General features: G+C 38.8%; 1 protein-coding gene across 2 annotated transcripts; it reads right to left on the minus strand.

Moving 5' to 3' along the window:
* Positions 1 to 2,448: 2,448 nt before the first annotated feature.
* On the minus strand, positions 2,449 to 18,100 carry LOC121388983 (ras-related protein Rab-37-like). 2 transcript variants are annotated; one of them, XM_041520548.1, is made up of 4 exons: positions 17,810 to 18,100; positions 6,503 to 6,665; positions 5,740 to 5,859; positions 2,449 to 2,994 (listed from the first exon to the last, which is right to left on the minus strand). In XM_041520548.1, the coding sequence occupies exons 1-4, from the start codon at positions 17,981 to 17,983 to the stop codon at positions 2,843 to 2,845; spliced, it is 609 nt and encodes a 202-aa protein (XP_041376482.1). In that variant the 5' UTR covers positions 17,984 to 18,100; the 3' UTR covers positions 2,449 to 2,842. The 2 variants fall into 2 exon arrangements, with proteins under 2 accessions (XP_041376482.1, XP_041376483.1); XM_041520549.1 differs by having other exon boundaries at positions 17,797 to 17,951.
* Between the last annotated feature and the right edge of the window lie 1,322 nt (positions 18,101 to 19,422).

Raw genomic sequence — 19,422 nt, forward strand, 5'->3', positions numbered from 1 at the left:
CTATTTATGCAATAGGCGAACCTGCTGGTCTATTTCAACATTGAAAAAACAGGTGGAAAAGTGCAGTAATAAACTCTGGATTGTATACTAGTATAAACAGATTTTATGGCTGTACCATCACGTTTTTTTTTTTTTTTTGGTCTTGAAACGAATTTTATATAAAATTTTAATTGTTATTTATAGATGAAATGTCACCTGGACATGGGAGTCCACGCAATGCTGTTAGATCTACTGGTAGACCAGTAGAGCTAATTTTAATCAGATTGCTGGTATATGAAACATGTTTTGTGCTGTCCTCTCTTTGAGGAAAGTACGTATAAAAAGTACACTTTACCACTGGGCCTCAGAGTCTGTGATATTCAAGAACAAAACGATTTCTTTTCTAACAAGGAGAATAAACACAGGTTCATCACCCTACCCAGTGGTGAGCCACAGGTGCATGGACGTCACAGAACATGTCTAGGTAGATCCGCATCTACTAAGAAAGAAAGAAAGAAAGAAGTGTTTTATTTAACGACGCACTCAACACATTTTATTTTACGGTTATATGGCGACAGACATATGGTTAAGGACCACACAGATTTTGAGAGGAAACCCGCTGTCGCCACTACATGGGCTACTCTTCCGATTGGCAGCAAGGGATCTTTTATTTGCGCTTCCCACAGGCAGGATAGCACAAACCATGGCCTTTGTTGAACCAGTTATGGATCACTGGTCGGTGCAAGTGGTTTACACCTACCCATTGAGCCTTGCGGAGCACTCACTCAGGGTTTGGAGTCGGTATCTGGATTAAAATCCCATGCTTCGACTGGGATCCGAACCCAGTACCTACCAGCCTGTAGACCGATGGCCTGCCACAACGCCACCGAGGCCGGTCATCATCTACTAAGAATGCACATTGCAATTGCTGCGGCTGCAAGAACAACTAAACGAACTATCCATGTTACAAATGACTTGTACTGAAGCTGAGGCATAAACACCAGTAAAGTGTTTAGAAAACGAAACAACACAAAACCAGATATAATATAATAGCAGTTGGTCGAACACCACAGCCTACTTATAAGGCGACAAGTTGGATTTCCTTAAACTACAAATCGTTTACCAGGAGGTAGGCGGAAGTACATCGTAACATCGTGTGAAGCCAGAAATGCTTCCCCCAACCTCACGAACTGCCATGTCCATAGCATGCGCATCTAAGGTGTAGTGGATGTCATACAGTGACCGCAGGAATCCAGAGGACTGGGAATGGTACGAATAAGTGGAAAGAAGTACAGGTCTGACAATCTTAACAGACCAGGATCTAGCACCAAAAGAACTACCAGAGGCTGTTACGTGTAACTGCAAACTGAGGTGTAGATTATGCTTGGATAATAATTATTCACAGATGCATTAACATTTTTCTGGTCCATGAATTAATTGGATTCAAATCAGTGGAGATAAAAATGTTCAGTTCATTGTAATACGAAATCCAGGTGGTTTATGTTTCCAAACATAAAATTAATCTAATATGACTATAATATACAAAGAGAAAGTATTCTAGGAATGTATACCACTTTTGGTTATTTATCTAACATTGAAATATATGGTGTAATACCTGTCATCATGTCACAGAACTTAAATGTGCAAAAACAAAACAACGAACCAAAAAAAAAAAAAAAAAAAAAAAAATTTGAAAACTAAGACAAAAATACTAAGTTAAAAAGAGTTAAAATCGTTTTATTCCGACAGCCATTTTGATTTCTTTTTCAAATTAAATACATGGTTTTATACTACAAACTATTTCTATTGTTTATATATATATTACATTTATTAGCATATTTAAACATTGAAAATAGCTTGCTTAGAGGTGAAATGCGTAATGACCAATTTTGTGGCGGCCATATTGGATTTGTGCAAATTAAGCACTGTTACACTGCTTGGATTTAGGACGAGTTTTTATATGTTTCTTTTGTAGCCTTTCTAACTGACTAGTTTTATGCATGTATTCCACATTTGAGGCGGCGGGCGGGGGCGGGGGGTTTCAAAGGCAGTTGGTAAAACAAAAGTGTTCTGTATTCTCAAAATCCACTGATCACATCATCACATCATCTTTGGAATTTGACTGAACCCTCTCCTAGTAAAAAATCATGGAACTGCTCCTGAAGGTAGTACTAAACCAAATAACTTGCGGCTGGGTCAAAGTTCGAGGTGCACCCAACTTTTGATAGAGAAGTGAACACCACAAGTCCTGTGATTGGTTATAAATGTGAGTGTGTTGGTTGTAAAAAAATAATAGTTTCATCTGCAATTTTATTTCATCTAGTACCTTGTGCTTGAAACATGTATGGAGTACCTGTAAAAAAAAAGTACTAGAATTTTGTGCGAAACTAGGGTAGTCATAGACACTACCCGTTATCTCAGAAACGAGCAGCTTGACCCCCATTTTTTTCCGATTCACTTTAAGTGTAAGGGGTGGTAGTATTTATATCCGTGGCGTTTATGTCGGTTGATACGTTGCAGGTAGGAGTTTCAGCCACATATGTTACTATTGTCGTCTATGGGATTTGATTTGGTAGTATACACCCTGAAGTATGCAGTGTTATAACGAACAGGGAATTACACTGGATACTTGTCTCGGTGGGGTTTTTTTTAATGCTGGTACAAACGTCTAAAAATGGGGCGTGGAATGTTTTATTGCACTAATCGCTGGGTGTAGAATATGCGTATCACATGAGGCCGAAAGCATTTTGGCCAAACACATCAAATAGGGTGTAGACTGTAAAACGAAAAATAAGGTGTGCACACCCCATGCACCACCACCCCAATGTATCCGTATATGAATTCTTTCTTTTTAATTTAACAATCAGGAACAGCATAGCGACGACTTCGTTGTATTCCTGGATTCCAAAGTGTCTGTTAGCCAAGATCGAGTCTCTGCGGGGGTTACTGACGATTTGTCATAAAGCTGGACGAGTTTTTCTGCCAATGCGCACAAAGCGTTATCCACCCCTTGTCCTGAAATAAAAAAAAGTATCAAACCGAATAAATTAAACAGTCACAAACTGGCATCGGTGGTACAGGAATCGCAGCCCGGTACCGGCTCCCAACCAGAGCGAGATTCAACGACTCAATACGACCACTACACCCTCTTCTCTCTCACTAACCACTAACCTACTGCCCAGGACAGCGTGCTTGAGCCTTCATTGGATATAACCACAAAAATAAGATGAAATGAAACAGCCACAAGTCGGTGTTCAATGTTTTATGTACAGCACTGGTCTGAGGTGCTTCAATCGTCGGATCGAATCCTCTCGACGGACCTGTTGTTTTTCGCCGTCCTATAACAAACAAGTGCCCCCAAGACAGATATATCAAAGACCGTGGAATGTGATGTCCTGTCTATGGGGAAAGTACAGAGGACACAGAGGATCCCGTATTGTTGCTAATCGAAATATGTTATATGTCAGAATTACCAAATGCTTGTCAAATGTTAAACCAATAGATTATCAATATGTTTAACAACTGCACTAGCGCACATTGATTTATTATTCATAGGTTATTAGATGTTAAACATTCGGTAAGTTTGACGTATAGTCTAAAAGAGGAAACCCTCTACAAATTCCATTAGTAGGAAGGAATCTTTTGTATGCATCATCCCACAGACAGGCTTGCACACACCACAACATTTGATATGCAAGTCGTTGTGCACTTGTTATAGCGAGAATTGAGTTGTAAGAGCGCTCAGACTAGCAACTGGACAGTCGTAGAAATCGTGACAGCAGAAAGTTGGCCAACTTTGTCGTGTCATTTGGTAGTCTGAAACCGGTATGTTGGTCAAAAAATCATTCGTTATTATTGATATATATATATATATTTATAGCAAATATTAATAGCACTGTTTTAGCTGACACAAAGAACCCGACTATAATACGGTCAATGGGTAATAGAATATCGTAGTCCCAGCCAACGTGAATTAATTTAATATAAAGTAAATTAGTTAACCTGTTTTATCCGTCACAAAGAACTGAGCTATAATACTGTCAATGGATAATAGTGGAACTGTGTCATATTCCCATGCAACGTTAATTAATTTGATATATAGAGAATAATTCATGAGTGGCTGTTAGATACCATTTATCTCACAACGAGCTGTTTTAAAATATATCTAAAGAGCGAAAGCGAGTTTGATACGTTTTTAAACAACGAGATGTGAGATAAATTCTATCTTAACGGACACGAATGTATTATTCTATTCTTACATATCCTCAAAACCATGTTTTAAGCAAATTTTAATCTCTTTTTCGACTAAACTTATATACAGCGGTTGCACTTGTAGCTAACTTACGCGTCATAGACCCATTTTTGTCAGGTTAACAATACGTCACAACGTAATCGATTTCATCGTGTGGTTTTTCATTTGATATATGGTAGTGGGTACCTGGTCATCACCTAGGAGCAGCCAGTCGTATGTCTTGAAATTGTTAACACACGTACATGTTTAAATAACCATGTGTTACCAAAAATAACGTATGGTGTTCTCACCAACGGGTGTGTAAAAAAAACCCCATTAGTTCACATGTTTTATCTGGAACTAAAAGAACCAAACTATAATACGGCTGATGGTTAGTACTGGCAATGGGTCGTATCCCCAGTTAACATTTAAAGTAAACCCGTTTACCTGCTTTAACTGAACCAAAGAAGTTCCAAACTATAATATGGCTCATGGGTAACAGTCGCTCTGGTTCGTGTACCCAACACATTCATTCATCTTTCTCATCCATCACCCTCTGCCTATCATTCTCATGATCTTAATATAAAAATCTTTCGAATTTCTCCCACGATTTCAATCTGTTTCGACCCTTTCTGTCAATTTCCTCCGACTCTTGTCTGCTGAGCTGTCCACACCATCACCTACCTGTCTCAACTTCCTCCACGGGTGCAGTCTCTGTGTATTTCCCTGCACCCACCTGGCATCCTCGTCCTCTGCCGCTAATAAAGCTGGTCTGACCCACGGCACTAACTAACGGCCGCCGGTAGTAGGGGTGCATAGTAGGTGGTTACAAGTGCCTCTTAACAATGCCAGAAGTAACTACTGAACACTCCCCGAAGTGGTCAGACTAAGCCCACAGCTAAAAGCTGGTGGGGAATGGGTGGTGTGTGGCACAGAGAGCCACACGAGACAAGCACCAGTCGCGGTTGGAGAGACAAGGACTGGGATGTGGAGGTGGACAGCAAAAGATGTTGAAAGATAGGAGGAGTTGCCAGATTGAGAAGAAATAAGATGGAATTCACAGGAGAGAAACGAAAGGGGGCAGTGGGATAAAAAAAAAAAAAACCGTGAAGTAATTGGATATAACAGGCCCGTAGGACGATATATAGAGTGATGAAGCACAATTTCTAGTGAGTGGGTATTGACACTAGTGGGGTTGGTGGGGGGGCGGGGAGTGCCGCAGGCTATATTTTTATCTTTATTTATATAGAATAGGACAAAAAAGCGTAAATTTTCGTCATCGAGTGGGTAGTGTTCTGCCCAGCTCGCCCCCCCCCCCCCCCCCCCGTTTCAACTGGCCTGGGTAAAGTTAAAGTTTGTTTTGTTTAACGACACCACTAGAGCACATTGATTTATCAATTATCGGCTATTGGATGTGAAACATTTGGTAATTTTGACATGGTCTTAAGAGAGGAAACCCGCTACATTTTCCCATCAGTAGCAAGGGATATTTTTTATCTAGTGCCTGGATTGGTTAATTAATCAATTACCTGTTTTAGCTGACACGAAGAAGACACCACTGCACTCGTGACGTATCGCAAAGTTCCTTGCGGAATCTTCACTCACCTTCCATCTTCGATCACTCTTCGTCCCCAGAAGAAAAATGGATGCTGGGGAATAAAAAAAAACCTAATAAAATATGCTCACTTTTTAAACAAAAATGACTTGTGCTTTCTTTAATGACACCAATAGAGCACATTGATTTATTAATCATCGGCTATTGGATGTCGAACATTTGGTACTTCTGACATATAGTCTTAGAGAGGAAACCCGCTATATCTTTTATATGCACCATCACACAGACGGAACAACTCATACCACGGCCTTTGATTCACCAGTCGTGGTATACTGGCTGCAACGAGAGACAGCCCAACGGGTTCACCGATGGGGGTCGATCTTAGGAAGACCGAACATCAGGCGAGCGATTTGCCACTGTGCTAAGGAAGCAACAGCTACACAGTTAAGAAAGAGGAGACACGGAGAGAGAGAGAGAGAGAGAGAGAGAGAGAGAGAGAGAGAGAGAGAGAGAGAGAGAGTATGTGTGTGTGGGGGTTAAAAAGTTATAGTTTGTTTTGTTTATATGACACCACTAGAGCAAATTAATTAATTAATCATCGGCTATTGGATGTGAAACATTTGGTAATGAGAGAGAGATACAGAGAAAGAGAGACAGACAGACAGACAGTGGGGGAGAGATACTCTGTTTTGTTCTGTTCGTTTTTATTTTAAAACTAGTTTTAAAGAGAGTCTCACCTGCTTGTGAAAAGTAGGTGACGTCTTCGGCCCACTTAGACAGAAGCGCCAAGGAATACGGATTATCGAGACTGTATGTGAGAAGTGCGGCGTGTACATTCCGGTAGTAATTCCTCGTTAATGTCCGGAAGCGTTCGACACCCGCCGTATCCCATATACAAAGCTGTATTTAGAAAAAGAAATATATATATACTAGTACACGCATTAATCAGTGGCGTAGGAAGGTGCCAAAAAGTGGCGGGGGCACACACATATAGCTACATAAATATAAATATAATACCATCGCTGCTGCTACTTGATCAAGAAAAGTGTGTGTGTGTCGGGGGGGGGGGGGGGGGGGGGGGGGGGGGGGCACATGCTCCCTTGCCCCCGTTTCCTTCACCAGTGTTAATGATTTAACTGGAATATATATTTGACTAAAAACTCGATGTTAACGTGATTTGGGGGTTCTATGTACGATTTTTATTCCATTTATTTCTTTGTTAGAGTCGAGAATTGTAACAAAGAAGAGTGGCGTTGAGATTTTTCTTTTCGATCAGATACATGAATAATATGTTTGTTTGTTTTGTTTAACGACACCACTAGAGCACATTGACCTATTAATCATCAGCTATTGGATGTCAAACATTTGGTAATTTTGATATATAGTCTTAGATAGGAAACCCGCTACACTTTTTCATTAGTAGAAATGGATCTTTTATAGGCATCATCGTACAGACAGGACAGCACATACCACGGCCTTTGATATACCAGTCGTGATGCACTGGATGGAACGAGAAATAGCCAAATGGGCCCACCGACGAGGATCGACCCTAGACCGACCGCGCACCAGGCGGTGCGTAGGAAGGTACCACAAGGCTACGTCCCGCTCATAGGTTGATATCAAATCCAGCTGATTAGATATGCAAGAACGAGGAACGGGACATGTTCACTGCATTGTTGATACTAAAATGCACCATGAACAATGATTAAGGGTACATATCGTCATCATAGGCGAGTGCAGTAAGGATTCACATCCGGGTAGGTTTCCCCTGAATCCACCATTTACTGTAAAGGTTGTGTGTGTGTATGGTGTGTATATTTTGTATGTGTGTGGTGTGTATGTGCGTGGTGTATATATGTGTGTGTGTTATGGTGTCGTGTCGTGTGGTGTCATGTGTATGTGTGCGTTGTGTGTGTGCGCGTTGTGTGTGTGTGTGTGGATGTATGCGTACGTGTGGATGTATGCGTACGTGTGTGTGTGCGCGCGCGCGTGCGTGCGTGCGTGTGTGTGTGTGTGTATGTGTGTGCAATGGTGTAGCCAGCGTGAGGCAGATGAGGGGATTGCCTCGTCTGGAATTTCCCCAGATTTATTTTATTTTTCCCATGACACTGATGTTTATTTTACAGGTCTGGGTTTGTCTCGGCGTTTTTTCCTCTCTGGCAACGCCACACGCTCGAGTGTGTGTGGGGGATGCATAAAAAGCGGTTACTGACAGCCTTCAAGATTTGTCAGATACAGTTTTAATCGCCAAGATTGGGGGGGGGGGGGGGGGGGGGGGGCACAACTAAAACGTTCAATAAACACGGTTTCATTGAATGAGGCTATGCTAGAAAAAAAATAGCATCGAACCAGGCCGGTGGATCCATTGAACTGACTGGGTTTATTCTCGTTCCAACCAGTGCACCACAACTGCTCAAAGGCTGTGATATGTTCTTCCCTGTCTGTGGGTAAGTGCATATAAAAGATCCCTTGCTGCATTAGGAAAAATGTAGCGGGTTTACTCTGATGACTATGTGTCACAATTACCAAATGTTTGACACACGATAGCCGATGATTAATTAATCAATGTGCGCCAGTTGTGTTATACCTTGCTATGAACTGAAGGAAATGCTTTAACGACGCACTCAACACAGTTTCTTTGCGGTTATATGGCGTCATCTTGCTATGATTCAAGTGCCTGATTTCACAATGTGTTCGATAACACGTTATCTGTACGCAGTTCATGCTTTGTATCTGTCGAGATTTTGCTTGTATCAGCTTTTAATTTATCACTGTTAGATTGACATATATGCGCGAACGAAACGTTGACCGCTTGTGTTGAAATTATCACGTTGTTTAACTCAGGTCCGTGGAATCGATATGTGAAGTGGGTAGTTGTGTGTGGGGGGGGGGGGGGGGGGACACGTTCACGTAGGAGAAAGGGGACAAGAGCCAGTTTTGTACTGGTTTATGTTTTATATGTTTGGACGAGAAAAGGCTTCAGACCTTCGTTTTTGAAAAACCCAGGAGTGCTAAAAATCGCACTCCGCAAAATGCTTACGAGGGGGGTGGAAATCACACTCCTCAAAATGCAGAGGAGGGGAAAATCGCACCCCTCAAAATAATCAGAATTAGAGGCAAGAGACCGTGAACATGATTAAGTTTGAGGAGTAATGATTTCTAAATTAAATATCTTAAGGGTTAATGTTTTGTGTTTTCAAAATAAATATCCTAATTTAACTAATATTATGATGGTTCTCAAAGATGAAGGAATGGGCCATTGCAGTCTTACACAAGAAAAAAGAAACACCATGAACACAACATTTATCGATTTCTTGTGTATTATATGCATATCATGTTGCATTAACATTCTGAATCATGATAATCTGTTGACTATTTATGAATAAGGAATTGAAACTGATTTGTTTGTGCTTATTCTGTTTTATTTAAAACAAGTACAATAATTTTAGTTTTCATTGCAGAATGATATGATTTCTCCATGGACACAAATCTGTGAACTGAATGTAAAAGTGTAACAACCACATGGCACAGGATTATCACATTTATCATATCATAATATACATGTTATGTACCTGCAAATTCTCTATTTTAAAAAATAATAATAATGTCATAACAGAGAAAATGTCAAGATCTGTTGTTTTCTACCCAAATATATCTTACTACAATGTTTATAAATATATATTTTTACAAACAGGATTAACTTTCATTAACGGTGTACTGTAGTTAAAACGTCATTTATTATACTAACTCAAATCGTAGCAACCCTTCAAATTTTTTTTTTTTTTAAACCTCAACAAAACCACCCTAATGTAAATTTAATTTTAAAATATACATGCTTTACACTCGGTAAATTCGAATTACTGAGTTGAAGTTAAATCGGTGTATGTTTGTTTTAGGTGCCCGTCAACCGATTCAGGGCCGTACCCTGACCAAAATCCATGGGGAGGCACTAAATTTTATAAATAATTTTTAACATACTATAAAGATTAAATCTTGACCTTTTCAGGGCCGTACCCTGATCAAAATCCTAGTTGGGGGGGGGGGGGGGGGGGTGTCACTACTTTTTATATATAAAACAAATTGTGACTTGTCCAAGAACGCGGAACCTTTTAGAAGTCCGGGGCATGATTTCCTGACATGAATTACAAAATTGACCAATTTCCAACAATAAATTTAAACAACTTTGGCAGAGTATTGTAACCCGATTTTTTAAAATTATTATTATTTAAAGGACTCGCAAAGTTAGCCATTTTCAAACGGTGACTTTAGTTATCTTGTAGGATTTTATAATGCAAGAAGGGTTTAGATGAGTTGGGATATGACGTTGTTGGATCTGAATTACTATATTATTTTGGAGGGCATTATTAAATTTAGGACGGCACTTGGGTGGGTCAAGTCTAAGATGTTTTTTTAAAGCTGCACTCTTACGCTAAACAGACTTACTGTGACAACAATCCGTCAAGCTAAACAGACAAGTTTTTATTTTATTTCGAAGTCTAAATATGACGTCATGAATTCAAATTCCAAAGTTATATTCAATTTCTGATAGCATGATATAGCAATCGTTTTTTTCCTCTCCAAATAATTGCAGGTTTGTTTGATTTGTATAGTAAATGTAGGACATTTCTGAAGAATCTGATGTGTAGGTCATTCCTGTAAGATAAGTCAGATAGATACAGCTCTTGTTTCGCAATGCCACATATTGAGTTTGTGGTATAGGTGACATTGAAGCACATTGTGTTTTTATTGCAGTTCAGTATTGTACATTTGTTACAGCTGTAGTACATTAATTTAATGAGCTAATTGTCTCCAGTTACATTTTGTAGAGTATATCTGTTCTGGGCAAGGAATGTATGGTGTGTTCCGATGGCAAAGAAGCATAGCTAGTCCACTAAGGCGATCATGGGCCATACTTGCTCTGGTCCACAATTTCAAGCTCGTGAACACGTGTCGGTGAACGCAGCTTTGACAACGCATGCCTTGCTGCAACTTATGTGCACGCATTTTGTTTCTGGAAACGATTCTGTAGGAATACAGCTATATTAACTCACCTCATTACAACAACAAAAAAACACACAAAAAACCCAACACTTTTATATTATTTTATAATAGTAGGGACAGTAGTAGTAGGGTCTATTAAGATGATTAGGCAATATACAATCAGCATTAATTTTATTATTCAACTGAACACATCGTGTCCGTGACATCGATTGTGTCAACATTAATGCAAATGGTAATTTTTCAAGACTTGACAGCAACTTACCTTGTTGATTTGTGAAAAAAAGACGATACACTTTGCTGTGTGTATCTCTTTGCCTTCTTAGCGCTAGGCGCATCAGAAATTGGAGAATTGGACATTGCCATTTTAGATTTTGTATTCTCGAAATATCAAACTATTAGGGTTTCCGTTATGCATTTCCTGTTCTATTTTTAGCGCGTTGGTCTCGATATACAGTATTATTATTTAATATGGACGGTCAGAGACCTGTAGCCGTATAACATATTATAACCTCTGGAATATTACCTGAGCGTATGACATACAAAATACAGGGAATTAAACACTATACAAATTAAACCCTGACATTTTTATGCTATTACTGGAGATATATAAAAAAAAAAAAAAGGACAAGATTCTCGGGGGGGGGGGGGGGGGGGGGCAGCTGCCCCCCCCCCCCGGAGGGTACGGCCCTGCAATTACAATAATAATACATGTACCAGAAATCTGGCTCTACCAATGTCATTCCCAGTCTGGAGCTCGACGGGGTTAGTCGTGTTTGTTTCGCTTGTGCACACTGCACGTGCTTTCGTGTGCTCGACTTGGGATCCTTCATTTCGTTGTTTTTGTCAGCAAAATGAAGTTTTCTCCTGGGATGTATGCGGCCATTGGAACTGATTGAACGCTGGAACGCTTCTCGTTTCGACAGCCTTCTTTTTTAGCGAGATTCCTTGCCACCACGTCATTTCTCCAGCTGACTATGTTGACTTGTTTTTTCGTGACTCGTATGACGGCCATTCTGCAGAACGCCACGGTTGTTCGCATTTAGTCTCTACATGTCCGAGATGTCATAGCATCACTGGAAGATTGACCGCCCCAAACTAAGAAGAAATAGGAAGCGGGGTCGGCCCCTACTACTCTTTTCTAAACTTTACTTTGCTTTATAGTGACACCATCTCGTATCCTCCGGAGCCGGGCCCGTCCGCACTACTATACCAACCCATGACCCGTCTGATACTCTCTCTCTCGTTCAGACGGATCCGGCTTCTCAAGATCTGTATTTCAGCACAGCACTACACCTTCAACGTCTATCGACTGTCAATCTAGGGGTTTTCTTGACGGGATGCAATCCATCTCGTCCCTATAAGCTGTGCACCCAAACGGCCTTAACGAGGCCACTCACGTGGACATATCGATCGGACTTTAAACTTTTAGATCTGCGTTCAAAAGATTATGTCGAAATTACTCTCTTTTTTTAATTATTATTAAATAGTCCGATCCTCTCTTCTTTCTCTTATTTAATTTTGGACCGTCCTTCTAAAATGCTCCAAATTAAATAATATTATTCGGCCGAGCAGTCAATTCTTTTTATTTTTGGCTTGTAAGTTGTTGTTTTTTTTGTTTGTTTTTTAATTTATTCTATTAACTTTTTTACTAATTGCTATTTTCAAAATTCTGCCCATTTTCAACTCTACCCCCCCCCCCCCCCCCCCCCCCCCCCTCCATCCCGAGTCAGGTCACCGATCTTATCGGAGGTTGGACTCGGGATGGGCGTGTTCGAAACCCTAGTGGTATATGGGCACGTTAAACAAGTTATCATCATCACCCAAACGGCCTTAACGAGGCCACTCACGTGGACATATAGATCGGACTTTAAACTTTTAGAACTTTTATGTCGAAATTACTTTTTCTTAATATTATTAAATAGTCCGATCCTCTCTTCTTTCTCTTAGTTATTTTTGGACTGTCCTTCTAAAATGCTCCAAATTATATAAATATTCGGCCGAGCAGTCAATTACTTTTATTTTTGGCTTGTAACTTTTTGTTTCTTTTTTTTTTTTAATTCTATTAACTTTTTTACTCATTGCTATTTTCAAAATTCTGCCGATTTTCAACTCTACCCCCCCCCCCCCCCCCCCCCCCCCAAATCCCGAGTCAGGCCACCGATCTTATCGGAGGCAGGACTCGGGATGGGCGTGTTCGAAACCCTAGTTGTATATGGACACGTTAAACGAGATATCTATCTATCTACCAAGGTCAATGTCCTTGGCTTTAAATCACGTGGCAGTATCGTGAAACAGAAAGTAGAAATATCTGGAGTACGTCGCTATGCTATTAAGACAAAATAAAACCTGCTTTACTAAATTCGTTTGTTTTGGGGGTTTTTTGTGGGGTTTTTTGTTGTTGGTGTACGCGATTAAAGTGATATCAACATGTATAAACATTATACACATAGAATTATTGGACAACGCACCTGTGGGGGGGTGGGGGTGGGGGGGTGGGGGTGGGGGGGGGGGGGGGGGTTATATATGTGATCAAAACGACGACAGTGTAAAATAAATGTTGCGATCATTACCTGCATTGTACGACATTAAACAAAACAAAAACGACGAGATCTTAATAATAAGTGAACTAGCTGATTGGCTCAGTGTAAATATAACCAACCAATCGTTTTTCAATTTATAAAAAGTATTCTAGGAAGTTCATTGTGAACAGAATGGAAAGGTTTGTGGCGTTGTGGATTGGATTCAATAAACAATTAAAATGGCAGAGTTAAAAAAAAAAAATACAAGCGTGATTTGTTCAATTTAGGTGCGCGTTATTTCGCGCCCGTCAGATTGAGTTGATGGGGATTCGCGGATGTGATAGCGCTCGCGCCCGTCAAAAACGAAGGTCTGTTTAAAAGGTAAATAATCTGGGATCAAGTGAGAGCACGTGCCGTTCCCTTCCCCCACCCCCCACCCCCAATCAACACACAGCAGATATGTATACGTCACAGCATAGACACAGACACAAACAGACACACACACAGATGGGTCATTCTACAGAAAGCGTCACTTTTCAAAATACAAATTCAAGATAAAACAGTTAAAAGATATAAATTTTTATTGTTAACGTTTGGAAACTAGATGAACAAAGAAACATAAAATTATATCTGGCCACGCAGAACTGTAATTGGCCTGCACGTGCAAACACGTGTTACTCTATGAACAAGCTCATTATGTCATTGATGTTACCGGACAAGTGGGGGTAGTTCAGCAATGTGATCCAATTGGTTTATAGTGATCAAGAGCACATGGATGTGTTATTCGGGTGTCCCTAATAACGTATATGGAATAACTTTAGAATTAAAAACTATCCAAGGGTGTAACTGTGCATTTCCACACGTATATTCTATATGTGAGTTAAATTATACATTATACACTGTGGGAGTTTTAATTATTTAAAACTATGGAGTCGTTCAAAATAAATTTCATCAAAGTCATAAAGGTAGAAGGCATGCTTTCCTAAATAAACAATTTAAATTTCAAAAATAAAATTTCTTGAGAAATGACAGCTAAAATATTCTTGCGTAACACCAATGACAAAAGAGTAACACCAATGACAATGTGTAACACCAATGACATTCAAGACTATATCCTTGAAACATTAAATTATTCTTGAGACTACCACTACTTGTTAGCAAAAGTATGTAATTAATATTTCCTTAAATTTTATTTTTTTCTGTGGGTTTTTTTCTTCAGCCTACAACTATTAAAGGCCTATTAGAATAGTTTTAAAATAAAAAATTAAGACACAGAATTTTAATTTTGTTTAAGATTTATTCATTCATTAATTTATGTAGTTATGTTCGTACTTATATTAAGGCTCAAAATTATTTTATTGTATACTTGTATTCCCAATAACGAGTAAAAAGTTGTAATCCTACTTTTGCTTTTACGCAAGCGCTGCAAAAGTCTACGTTAAATGTTTTCAGAAAACAAGGACGCCTTATACGTGATGTCATACAGAAAACAGGGGCGGATTATGTTTTAGGTAAGGGTTTCCGAAGCCTCCGAGCAAATCAAACAAATTATGTCACTATTCAAGAAATAAAACATACGAACTGCGTCATTATTCAAACGAGTTAACTCTTTCCTTGTAACTAAAAAGCTATTTTAATGCAGGATTTTTAATATTTTTAAAAATAAAATTTAAATAGCCTTGATTGGAAATGAAAACATACGTAATGTAATTTTCAGATATTTTACTACAACTTGGTAATATATTTTTGGTATGAATTCAACTTTTCTTTATGATAAAGTTAACCTCTTAAACAGGAAAGGTTAGATCTAGTAGTTTCTAACTGCGTTTAGCATTTGGAAAAATAACATTTCCGAGCACGCGACGTTCGACATTTTCAATTTTTAAAAACAACTACATGATAAAAGATATATTTCTGAACTATGCACAGTGGACGAACACTTTGTTTAATTTTTTTTTTTTTTTAAATATCAGTTTATCCAGCGTTCCGCTCCGGTCCGCGTTTTACCAACACCCACCGCTAAAACTTGTTGTCAATACAGATAGGCATTATACGTTCATAACAAATTCTAACAATTGAGGACTTAAAAGTCATAAATATTAAATGATTTGGCCTTGTTGATCTGGCACGTACATGTATGAGGTCATGTGACACGCACCGAATTTTAATCAGCTTCCTTCATTACAAGTTAATTTCTACGAGTCAAGTGGGCCCGATATCATAAATAATAAAAAAAAAACGACTCTTAATCGGTTCCACAGGGAACGTCTTTTTTCATACTATGAAATTTACCACGTTATTTATTTCTCAGCCGACTGTTTTGTAAATTGTACTCAAAAATAGTATTTATGTTTTATTTTTAAAATACTTTTACTTGTTTTCTTACGCTAAACCAAACTGAAATTATTAATTAAAAAAAACCCACTTTAATTGTAGAAGGATGGGAGAGACTATAGCAAACTTAATGGTTTTAGGGGTTTGTAAAGTTTTGTATTTAGATACTTACTTGTCTGAACTTTATTGTTAATGGAAATCTTCACAAGCAGACGACAACAAATCGGATGTTAATTGTGCGAACCAAGCATAACGCAGTTAGGGACGTTGAATGAAGATATGCTCTTTACATTCCAACAAAACATTTATTTTACCCAAAGTGCCATTATGCATCTATGATGCTGCACAAGTCCCTTTAATTTTTAAATCATATTCAAAAATATGCAAAGCGAGGAAAACGGCATCTTATTAAAAGGCATTATCATTGGTGTTACTTATGGTCTTTGGTGTTACTCAGTACCTGATAACACCAATGACAGGTAACACCAATGACAAATAAGTGCATAATTAATTCATGCTCTCTAAAGAAACAGTTGACGAAACTGAAAAAGTGCATGTTGTAGCAGACATACGATGTCTATAATAAATTACACAAAGTTTCTTAAAATTATTAACCATTACATAAATACGATTGTGACACCTATGACAGTGAATAAACATACTTTTATATTTTGACAACACATTCATGACATTTAAAGAAAACTATTCACAACTGGTCATATGTCTGCTGTTTTTGACAAATAAGTTTGATAGCCGATATTTACCGGTGGAATGTTTTATCCAAAGAGCATTTAGTTTCTTTTGTTTTCTCACAAGTATATACATTAACACCAATGACATAAAACTCCTGGGAAAAGCTTATATTTCCCACCATCTTTTGAATACGGAAAATATTTACAAGATTCCTTCTTTAGTGAGTTAGTCAGCCATCAGTACGTATTACATTAAAGGTATCCAGTGTTATGTCTTCTGTTATATATTTTAACAGTGCATGTTATATATAGTGTTATGCTTGGGACAGGTAACACCAATGGCATTTTACACTAATCTCGAATAAAATCTCTATCATAGCTGATTACCACAGAGAAAACAGGATGATATTATTAATAAGGTATCGTTAAAGACCACAAATTTAGTTTTCTATTTATAAAGAAAAAATAAATTTTGCAGGGACATAAAAGTGACACTTTCTGTCAGGGACATAAAAGTGACACTTGTGCAAGGCCGTAAAAGTGACACTTTCTGTAAAATTACCCTCACCTACACACACACACACACACACACACATGTACACACACATGTACATGTACATACATACATACATACATACATACATACATACATACATACATACGCTAAACAGTAAACCGAATTACCACTTTGGGAACCAGTGAAATTAAGTTTGCAAACGTCACACATACTACCACATATACAAAACGTTTGTTTATAAAGTTAAAGTTTGTTTTTGTTTAACGACACCACTAGAGCACATTGATTAATAAATCATTGGCTACTGGATGTCAAACATTTGATGATTTTGATAGTCTTAGGAAACCCGCTACCATTTTTCATTAGTAGCAAGGGATCTTTTATATGCATTATCCCACAGACAGGATAGCACATACAACGGCCTTTGATATACCAGCCGTGGTGCACTGGCTGGAACGAGAAACAGCCCAATGGGCCACAGACGGGGGTCGATCCTAGACCGACCGCGCATCAGGCGAATGCTTTACAACTGGGCTACGTCCCGCCCCACTATACATACGTACACAGTGGACATATAACACAAACACGCTCACGCACGTACGTACGTACACACACACGCACACAGAATTAGCAACACACACCACACCACACAGTATATACACAACACACATGTACATACCACACACACACACACACACACACACACACGCCACACTATATTCCAGGCACACACATTCCAGATATGACTTTATATATATATATATATATGTACACATCAGAGCCGTAGCTAGCGGGGAGGCCCCGAAAAAAATCCGGAAAGCATTATAGAAACTTAAAGAAAATTCTCTTCTTAACTGTTTAAGGAGTTTTAGACTATTAACTACTCAGTTGCCCCCACCCCCACCCCCCAAAAATCCTAGCTACGGCCCTGCACATGTATACAACAAAAACAAGCAAACAATGCGTACAGAGCAAATATACCTTGACAATCCCATTCTTGCAGGTAACTACCTTCGTGCAGCTGTCTATTCCAACAGAAGATCTTTCGGGACAATCCGTGAACACATTGTCCTTGATGCGAACAAAAATTGTCGATTTTCCCACCCCTGCCTCACCCAGAAGAACGACTTTGAACGTCGGCTCAGTGGTCCCCATTTGCTCCCCACTGAAAATACCCGTGTACTCGCCGCGAACTGCAAACACTGTGATCGGTTTATCAAAATAACCCGTTCACCTGGGAGCAAGTTCAGTTGACCGCTTGTGGCTAACGCCCGCCTAGACAGGTTTTGTTTTTACGCTACACAGTAATCGGAATTACCACTTCGGGAACCAGTCAAAATAAGTTTGAAAATGTTCGCGGAAGACGACTGACTGAACTCGGAACTAGGTCACTGTGCTGGCGTATGTTAATCTCGGTTTTATCATTCATACCTTCCTGGTAGAGATATATATAGCGATTTTTTATTAGGTTTCAAACCAGGGTCGTGCCTACCAGGAGGTAGATGCATATGGCTCGGAAACAGAGGACTGGTAATGGAATCTTGTGTAACAGTTCGGTGATTTTTCGATGACATTGGAGAGGATGTATTTCAGTCGACGCGGAAGGAAGTCAGAGTAAAAATAAGATCTGTTAATCATAAAACTTTCCTCTAAATCAGCAGGTTATAGACTTATAACATGTAACACACTCGTTGGCAAAACAAGGCGGGGTTAAGGGTCAGGATTTATTCCCAGGCGGAACTAGTTAAAATAAAAACGACTCCACAAAAATAATACATTACAAATGGCGTTTAAACCTATTTCTTACACACCCGTTGGTGAGAACAAAATGCGTTATTTTTGATAACACATAGTTGTTTGCACACATGCGTGTGATGACAATTTCAAGACATACGACTGGCTGCTCCTAATCACTAACCAACTAACAACTAACCCCATTGTCCTGGACAAACAGCCCAGATAGCTGAGGTGTGTGCCCAGGACAGCGTGCTTGAACCTTCATTGGATATAAGCACAAAAATAAGTTCAAATGAATGAATTGGTTAAGCCCTTGAACTTATAAGGTCTGTAGGTACTGGGTTCGCATCCCAGTGCCGGTTACCACACAGAACGAGTTTTAAAAGCTTAACGGGACTATCCTGAGTTTGCAACCATTTTAACTTCTTCTTTTTTTAATAATAAATCCTTTTTAATAACTAAAGTTACGTCTTGAATACAGTTTATTGTTTAGAATATCAGTTTTTTAATATCGAATGTGTTTCAGGTTGTCCTAATGTTTATAGCAAATTTTAGTTCAATTTTTCATGTAAATATTTTCGTACGTATTTTTGTTAATAAAATACAGTTTGGGCTACTACAAACATTAGGGTGACAAGAACAAGAAACATATATTATGTATACAGATACTGACAATTTAAAACAATAAAGTTTATTTAATATGTAATTTTAGTAGTTAAAAATGCTATATGTTAATTCTTCTTCTTCTATCCAGAGACGGAACCCGGGACGGTCATGCTCGAAACCTTAGTGGTATATGAGCACAAAACATGAAATTTTCTATTTATTATATATCTTTTGGCAATTTACCTTTATTT

The sequence above is a fragment of the Gigantopelta aegis genome, chromosome 14 (genome assembly GCF_016097555.1).
Source record: "Gigantopelta aegis isolate Gae_Host chromosome 14, Gae_host_genome, whole genome shotgun sequence".
NCBI classification, from domain to species: Eukaryota; Metazoa; Mollusca; class Gastropoda; order Neomphalida; family Peltospiridae; genus Gigantopelta; species Gigantopelta aegis.